The sequence below is a fragment of the Nannospalax galili genome, unplaced genomic scaffold (genome assembly GCF_000622305.1).
Source record: "Nannospalax galili isolate Female #2095 unplaced genomic scaffold, S.galili_v1.0 scaffold126, whole genome shotgun sequence".
Lineage (NCBI taxonomy): Eukaryota > Metazoa > Chordata > Mammalia > Rodentia > Spalacidae > Nannospalax > Nannospalax galili.
In genome coordinates, this window is record NW_008355275.1 from 1,531,955 (window position 1) to 1,541,733 (window position 9,779).

Sequence of the window (9,779 nt, forward strand, 5' to 3'; positions counted from 1 at the left end):
GCAAGGAATTATACTTCCCAGACATTAGACTTAAGCCCATACAAAATGTTATTTAGACAATTATTTCTCATTGATGATTTTATTTCTAATAAGAATGTGCTACTCACATGTAAGTCTTCAGATCTTGGTCTGCAATACTGTAGTGCCCACTTACAGCTAAGGGAGGCAACCCACTATTGTTCTAGCCTAAAAAATTAAATGATGGCTAAATTTGTTTTCTCTCCCTATCTAGAAGCCTTTGAGAGGTAACTGACACTGATTATAGCCACTCCAACAGCTATCAGAATGCCTGAAAACAAATTCTGAGTCCATCACTCTCAAGTTCAGCCCTGGCAGAAAAGAAAAAAAAAGAAAAAAAGAAAAAGAGCTATAACCTTGGTGCTAACCATTGCTCCTTGCCTGTTCAGATATTTTCAGGACCAAAATCCAAAAAGTAACTCTTACTCTCATACTAATTTTAATCAGTTGTTACTCTCCTTCCCTCCACATGTATACAAGTGCCTGTTAACCATCGAGGACCCTGTCGAGATACATGAAGAGGGAACCCCTGCTGCCTGATCCACCCCTAATCCAGCCCCCGCATGTCGACCCTATCCAGCAGGAAGTAGCAAGATGACAACGGTGCCCCCTATCCTATAACACAAAAGGCTGGAATGTTAAGGTTCAGATAGCCCCGTCCCCTCACCAACAGGGCCTCACAGACTTCTCAAGCGCCTAAGAAAAGGGAACTGAGTTCATAAGCACCTTGGTCTTTGAAGTCAAGAGAAGCAGAATTTCTCCACTGTGTGTTTGGCCAACACAGCAGGCTTCCCCTTTGATCTCTAAAGAGAACAGGTTTTAACAATCCTGCTCTCCCACTTCTCCCCTGCCCAACTTAAAAAAAAAAAAAAAAGTACATCTTCCCGCCTTCTGCAGGAAGCAGAAGCCTCCCCCTTAAAAAAACCCTAGCTCACGACCTGGGTAGACATTTTCCCTGCCTGGAAGGGAATCTGTCCCATGTGTTCTTTTGCTAATAAACTCTATTATGATGGAGTCTTATCTGTGTCCTGGTGCATTCTCCTGATCAACTGGATTTATCCATAGGCTACTTTTTACCTACCACAATGGAGGCAAACAGTTTAAAATTTGTCTACTTTCTAGAACTCCTAATTTCACCATGGAGTATGGACAAATCTTTTCTCCTCAGGGAATGATGGAGGTCCTCCACAGTGACTGTACGCTTTATCCTCTGCCCTCCTGTGATAGTTTGAATGAGAATGTCCCCCATAGGCTCGAAGTATTTAGACATTTTGTCCTCAGTTGGTGGTGCTATTTTAGGAGGTCTTAGAAGGTGTGGCCTTGCTGGAGAAGTGCATAACTGGGGGCAGGCTTAGAGAGTTTGTAAGCCTTGCTAGATCTCCAGACAGTCTCTGCTTCCTGTGCCTGCTTGAAGATGTGAGCATTCCTCTTTCTTCTCCTGCCACCTCTTGCTACCATGCCTACCCACCATGATGGACTTTAACCCCCTAGAACTACAAGCTCAAATAATTCTTCTTTTTATAAGTTCCCTTGGTCACGGTATTTTATTACAGCAACAGAAAAGTAACTAATGCACCCTAGAATCTTAAAACTAGTGTCATTTGATTACAGATCAGAGCCATAAAAAACCACCAATATTTCAAACACCATCTCTGTCAACCAGGAATAGCAGCCATAGAAGTAAAACTATTCAGACTGTCAAATCATCCTAACTGCTTCTAAGTGATGCCAATAAGGAGCACATAAAGCAGGTTTATTGAAATCAGGGCAATGCAGACACTGCCGCAGATGCAAACTCTGAGAAAATATCCACCAACTGGGCAATGCAGAGGGTCTTGGACTAAGAGAGGGGCTAGATTTCCATTCTGTTTCAAAGAAGTATTGAAGTTTAGAGAGGAACTGTAACAAAGAATATGTAATTCTTTGAGATCAAGTACTTTCCAGAAAGAATTTCTTTTTCTGGTAAAATGGTGTGCTGGCAATTTGCTGTGGTTTCAAGAGTTTAAGGAGTTAAGAAATTTATCAACAGAAATTCCTATTTTAAATACACTACAGACAATGGTGTAGCCTTCTTCATAGTATGCTGCCTAATGCCACCACACAATTGCTTCTGGAGTGGATACCTGGCATGCTGTGTGCAGAACATCTTGGTTTCACTTAGAAGAAAGGTAAATGATCAGAAAGGGAAGATTCTGAGAGCAACAACCCCAAACACAGGTTCACAATCCCCCTCAGCAGATGGACACGCATCTTTGTTTTGATAGTCTTACCTACAAAGCCCTCTGACTGCAAGCATTCCAAATAACACAGATCAAACAAGATAAATTTCAGTCTGTTGTAAGCTGAGACCTGACGACCGACTCGTGCTCTAGAGATGAAGTATGCAAGGGGTCAACTTACGCATACAGTCTCCTCCATACCAGCCGGCTCTGCACTCAGCACAGTAGAATCCCTTTACATAGAAGTCGTCCAGAGTTCCCCCCCACGAGCCATTCCGGCAGCTCTTGCAGTTTTCAAAGATGGTGCAACCTGAAACATTTCCAAGAAAATGTTAGTCTATGTGTTCCCAGATTCTATCATTCGTCTTGGGAGGCAAACTGTGCACCTTCTCAAAGCCCTGAACAAACAGCTAGACCTAGAAGGATACCAAAGCTCTTAGGAGAACCTGCACATCCCAACAAGCAAGCAAGTCCCCAAGATGCAGGCAAGGAGTAGAGGAGAGAGGTTTGAGCATCTTAATTAGCAATTGGTGTTTTATTTAAACAAACACGAAATAGCTTCTGGTGCAAGACAGAATCAGCCAATACGCTGCTGCTTTTTGTTCTTACAAATGTGTTCCATGCTTATTGTATAATACTTAGAAAATTCAGGCTATACATATATATATATATATATATATATCCATTATTAAGTATTAGGCTTAGAATAGCATTCAGGAGATAGTTCAGGCCTGAATCCAGAACTCATGTGAAAAAAAAGAAAAAGAAAACAAAAAAAAGAAGCTGGGTGTGGTGGTGTGAGTTCGTAATCCCAGTTCTGGGGAGGTAGAGACAGGCAGATTCCTGGTGCTTGCTGGCCACCCAACCTAGACCTGTGAAAGACTGAGTCTCGAAAACAAGGAGGATGGTACTTGAGGAATAATAGCCAAGTTGTCTGCTGTACTCCACACACACATGCACATACACCTGCACACACACACACACACACACACACACACACACACACTCATGCACTTTCAGAAACAGACACACATGTATACATATAAACTTTAGGCTTATACTATATACTTTACAATTTTTTTTATAATTCATTTTTCATTTAGTAACAGTAAATATTGTTCTATTAAATACTCATCTATGTCACATACTTTTATAACTAAAGTACACCATGAGAATCAGCCCTAATGCCTAACAATAGTCTAAAAATAAGATCTCTTTAGGGGTTGGGGGACAGCAAAAATAAAGCAGAAACAATTCCTTCCTGTTTGTCAAAACATAGACCTATGTTCTGCCCTAATGCCTCCATCTATCAAACTGTGATTAAGTTGTATCTACCTCTTAGAATTGTTTACAAATTAAATTAACACATATGAAGTGTCTGAAACACTCAGATTATTAACCCTCAAATTATGAACTATTGTTATTCTAATTTCCCATAATTCCATATGGCTTATTGTAGATGTCATGCTTCACTTTATCTGCCTATTGCCATTTTCCTATAACAGGCTCAAGTGAAGAACCATATCTTGGTCAGTATTATATCCTCAGAACCCAGTGTAGTTCTTCCACAAATAAGTGCAGAATAAAAATCTTCCAAGTGAACGAATGAATGGCTAATGAACTGCTTGAGATGACCAGTTTCCTTGAATTGATAACATGCATTTTTGCTCCTTGTTAAAATTAGATTTTCATTGGCTCAGTGTGTGTGTGTGTGTGTGTGTGTGTGTGTGAGAGAGAGAGAGAGAGAAATGTGTGTGTGTGTGTGTGTGTGAGAGAGAGAGAGAGAGAGAGAGAGAGAGAGAGAGAGATTTCTATAGGAGAGATACAGTCTTCTTTCCACTCCATCCTGACTTTGCTTTCTCTCCTACCAGAGAAGTTGAATCACTAATATGATTAATGCAGTTGGTCTGTGTCCCAGAACTGAGTCCCACTGTAGCCAGTGAGCCTTCCAAAAGCCAACCTCACTCACATGCCTCTGAGGAGGTAAATGGACTCAGATCCTGCCCTCAACAGTCCTGCCAACCCTCTTCTTTGGCACAGTCACATCAAGGGCCTTGGGTTCACACCACAAAAAAAAAAAAAAAAAAAAAAAAAAAAACAGCCTAGAGATGAAGATGAACGAGACTCTATGGGAAAGACACTAAGTAGCTCACTAGTTGCCAGAGGAGCAGTTGCACCACCTAGAGCCACAGGAACCACACTGGCCCATTGAGAGCCCTGGTGCTGCTGAATGCTACTGGAGGTGACCAGTCACCGTTAATGTCCCTGATGCTGGTATCTCCAGACATTCATCGTCCTATATCACTTTCACCAGAAATGATCAATTATTTATACAGGATCTCTAGCCCAGGCTGGCCTCAAACTCCCTAGGAAGCAGAGGGATGACCCTGAACTTAGGATCCTACTGCTTCTGCTTCTTGAGTGCTGGGATCACAGGCTTGACCAGAACACCCAGTTTATGCAGTGCTGGGGATCAAACCCAGGGCTTGCTAGGTAAGCACTCTAGCCACTGAACTATACCCCTACCCCACCCTCAACTGAAATGATCATTTATTTTCATGACAGAAATGCAAACTAAAAGCCATACTGAGAGTCCATTTCCACCTATAAGGTTGGCAAAAATCCAAATGACACTGTGCTACAAGGGTTGGCAGAACAAAACATTCATGCACTTCTGTAGCAAATGTTGAATTTGTAGCAGGGAATTAGGAATGAGCTAGAAAATAATATGTGCCTCGTCCTTTGACCCACTGACCTCACTGCTAGGAATCTGCCTCAAAGAGAGGCACACCACACAAATACTAACTGAAGTATGCTTAGGAGTATTCACTGCAGTATTGTTTGCACAGGTCGAACATCTCTAATCCAAGCATGTCACCACAAGAAGCAGGTAACAACTAAAACACAGGTTGTCTAAAATTGTGTAAAATTGGGGGCCAGAGAGATGTCTCAGTGGTTAAACGCATTCACTGTTCTTATAGAAGACCTAGGTTTTAATCCCAGCACCCACATGGCGGTTAACAGCCATTGATAACAATCTGTAACTCCAGTTCCAGAGGGTTCAACGCCCTCTTCTGTCTTCCACGGGCATTGCACAACACGGGTGCACTTAACACATGCAGGCATAATACTCATATACATAAAATAAAAATAAACCAAAAACTTTTAAACATGTAATATTACCTCAAACTATGGGTATAGGTTGTATATAAAACAAATGAATTTCATATTAGTCTTGGGTATCATCTCTAAGACTGTTGTTATAAATATGCAAACATTACAAAATCCACCCAAATCCTAAAATCCAAATATATTTTATTCCAAGTATTATGGATAGTAAATACTCAATTTATAATAGCAAAGGTCTAGAGACAGCCCAGAAGTCCATGAATTCTGGTACTTCACACAATGCAGTCATATGTAACTGTAAAAAGAAATGAAGAAAACAGCTCCATCCAGTATGAAGTGTCTCCAGCGTATATTGTTAAGAGAAAAACAAGACAACAATTTTTATGGTATGTTATCTTTTGTGTGAGATGGGGAAAGAGAAATAAATGCCTACACATATTTTTTGCATTTTCAAATATAAAAAACAATGAACCTATCTAAGTATCAGAGAGGTGGCACAGCACAGAGAGAAAACTACATCCATTGATTTTAAAGTGTAGTATTTTGATTACACACATCTAGCGGCATGTATTCCAAGGCCAATGGTACCATAAAGAGTCATAACTGTATTCAGTGGACTTATTGGTAGTACAGATAGTGCTTTTGTTACTTTGCATGTTTATATTGTTACAATATAAGATGAGGCAAATAAGGGATTAGGTTAATGTTAATAGGAAATAGGTTTTCACTGTAAGAGAAAAATAAAAAATAACCTTGTATTATTAGATATAAATTTGAGTATTAGCATATATTCTCTTTTCTTTAAAAAATATAGATAGATGATAGACAGATGATAGATAAATGATAGATAGATAGATAGATAGATAGATAGATAGATAGATAGATAGATAGATAGATAGATAGAGATACATACATACATACATAGGCCAGATGTGGTGGCCCACACCTCTAATACCAGCACTCAAGAGGCAGAGGCAGAAGTATCACAAGTTCAAGACTAGCCTGAGCTACATAGAGCCATCTTGTCTCAGAAACATCAGGGGCTAAGGGTATAGCACAATAGTAGAGCGCTTTCCTAACATACCAAGCAGCACCCTGAGTTTCATCCCCATCACTGCAAATATGTGTGTGAAAGCTAACAAATACACACACACACACATACACACACACACACACACACACACACACACGTACACAGAGAAAACAATCCCCAAACTACTACCTCATAACAATGACAATCCATAGTGAAGAACATCCCTAGTGCCCAGACCGTGGTCTTAGTATCAGAATTCCTTGGAGAATTGGTTGATTATAGAGCTGGGGCAGGAATGTGGAAGAAAACTGAAATGCTTGTTCATGAAAGAAATCCCAGAAGCCTTCTAAAACCAATGTGGTCATGCTAGTGGTCATGCCAGAAGCCTACAGAAGGGCATGGAGGAGCTCATGGTTCCCTAAAATGGGTCCATGTAGGTGTTAAAATGAGTAATGACTGAAACTGATAAACTATGCATACAAACAAACTGCAGTTCCCAATGACACACGATGAGAACTCTTGGATCACCAATGCTGGCTGCTAGGGTAGCAGCTCACTGCTCTGAAAAATGAGTTTCAAAGTAGCCTTTATCCTTTGCTTTGCTTTTCCTTTCAGAATAGCAGAATGGTTAGTATGGGACAGCCCTTCACTCCCCAGAGCTAGTAATCACTCCCAGCATCCCTGGAAGCGGGGCTGCAGATGCTAGGCGCTGCCTGTAGGATGCACTAGAAACCATACTGTTCCATCTCTGCAGCTCTCTTGTTTGTCAGGTGACTGACTCTACATCATCTCACAACAGCTGAGCCCAATCTGGGGTTACCCAAGAGTAACCACAAGGTTCCCAAAAATATTGAAAATCATTTAGACCACATGGCCAGTGACCCACAGTATAGACCTGGGCTTCACCCTCAAGTTTTCCAAGGAAAACTGGAGGCATTATATGTACATTTCTCTACAAACCACTCTTTCCCAAAGGGGAGTTGGAGTGGTAGACTTCTTTTCTGGAACCCAATGCATAGACGTGAAATCAGTCCTGTTAAAATGTTCAATGTTCCTCTCTTCCAAATGAAAAAAGTGAATTAGAAATCATTTGTAGAGTTGAGACCCATTTGTCTCCACTTTTCCATAATTTCCCATGAAAGAAGGCTTCTGGTAGAAACGGGCTTCATGTCTATGTTTTTAGAAGGGGAAAGGCAGAAAGAAGGGAGAGGCATCCCCCCAGCACACTTCTGACACACTTTCATTCTTCAGCCTTCAGAAAGCTCACTGGGCAATCTTGTTAGCCCCCTTCTAACCTAGCCCAGAGGGAAAAGATAGGACTTTTGGGAGAATTCAGGAGTATAAGGCAGCAATGATTCCTTACTTTTCAAGTACCAGGAAAATGTTTAGTAAGTTGCCAGTCACATTGGAAACACCCATCATTAAGAGGTTCAGGGTCCACTGTCCTTGACTTCTCCTCCCTGTCCTTCACTCTCCTTCAGCCAGTTCCACTCTGATGACTGACATATCTCTTCTCCCAATTTTATCCACCAGGTTTTATTACAACCCCCATTTACTCTCTCCTGCCTCCAGGTCTTCTTCCCTTCTCCAATTCATGTCCCCAGCTGCAGCTAAAGAGAAACTACTTTTACCTTTTTTTCATTCAATTTTTGTGATTTTCATACAATATAGTTCAATGGCAGCATTTAGATCCATTGCCCTCTTGGCACCTCCCACCGCTGCCCCTACCCAATTCGATGAACTCTCTTGCCTATATGACATGGCCTATAGAGTATGATCTGTATCCCCATCTCCAATAGCCTGAAATTCATTAAAAATATCTTCTGGGGGCTGGAGAGATGGCTCAGAGGTTAAGAACACTGGCTGTTCTTGCAGAAGACTTGGTTTCGAATCCCAGCACCCACATGCAGCTAACAACTGTCCTTAACTCCAGTTCCAGGAGATCCAACAGCCTCTTCTGTCCTCCACAGGCATTGCACAACACAGGTGCACTCACCTACATGCGGGCATAACATTCAAACACATAAAAGAAAAAATAATAAATAAAATATTTTTTTTAAAAAAAACTTCTGGATTTGGCCTCTGTTTCTCCCTTCAACTGCTCTCCCTTACCTTAATCTCTTTTTGTGATTCCTTTTCTCCATGTCTCTCATCACACACATGTTTCCTGCCAAACTAACTGAGCTCCTTAGAATTCTCAAAACCTTATGCTTTCTCTTAATACAGGACTTCGGCACATCCTTTCATCTATGGCTGGTCCACTCCACCTAATCCCTTAGACCCTGAGTATGTGGCTTCCATCCTTAGCATGCACATCATTTACTTAATATGTTTTTGTTGATCTTTCCTTTGCCTCACTCTGTTTCAATCCCTATCATCAGTGTACCCTGTGTATCTCTACTACAGCACTTAATCACAGTTGCCTGCTCCCAATCACCCCCACCCAGCTATAAGCTTTGGCTGTGTTGAGAATGTGTCTGAGGGTGGGGGGACATGAAACTGGGCTGGAGAAATAGCTCAAAGGTTAAGAGTGCTTGCTGCTCTTGCAAAGGACCAGAGTTTCAGTTCCCAGAACCCACACTGTAAAGCTCACAACTGCTTGTGACTCCAGTCCCAGGGGGACACAATGCCCTCCTCGGACCTCTATGGGCACCTGCATTTACATGTACATACTCACACTTGGACACTCACACATACACACAAATAAAAATAAATAAACATTATTTTTAAAAATCACATTGTCGCTCTGCTTCCCTGGGCTTGCACAACCCAGCCAGCCTCTCTCCTGGCTAAGTCCATTGCACCCTCCAAGCCTTATCTCCCCCAGCCTCATTTACCCTCCCATCTCTCCCATCGGTCTCTCCTCCTAGCCTGGGTACTCTCCCATTTCTTGTCTTGGCACCCCAGGCACTGGGGGAACCACCACTGCTTCCTGATCCTTTGCATCCAGACCAACCCAGTTCCTTCTCATGGTCCCCAGGAGCCCTCTAGGCCTGGTGCAGACCTCACCTCCCTCTGCTTCCCTGGGCTGCACAACCCGCCAGCTTCTTTCCTGGACGCCAGGGCTGACCTCTGGGCTTCCTGATCCTTTGCATCCAGACCAACCCAGTTCGTCCCTACAGTCCCTAGGAGCCCTTGGGGCTTCTTCCTGCCCCCATCTCCCTTTGCACCTCTGCCCAAGACCAGCATCTTTCTGGGGCCCTGCTCCCAGGCCAGTCCAACCCCCAAATTCCTGAGGACAACACCTTTTCTGGAAGGATCCAGACCTTAGGATCCCTCCTGAGATCCTAAAGCCTGAGAGCATCTGATCCTCACCTGACTTGGGCCTCTGTGGAAACTCCTGAAGACAAAAGCAATCTGGCCACTCCAGTATAAAATCA

General features: G+C 42.3%; 1 protein-coding gene across 1 annotated transcript in view; it reads right to left on the minus strand.

Moving 5' to 3' along the window:
- Positions 1–9,779, minus strand: part of Pamr1 (peptidase domain containing associated with muscle regeneration 1) — a 109,279-nt gene that overhangs the window by 68,389 nt on the left and 31,111 nt on the right. The window contains exon 3 of the mRNA XM_008852380.3: positions 2,419–2,547. Coding sequence (XP_008850602.1) covers positions 2,419–2,547 — 129 coding nt within the window. The remainder of the gene's footprint in view (positions 1–2,418; positions 2,548–9,779) is intronic.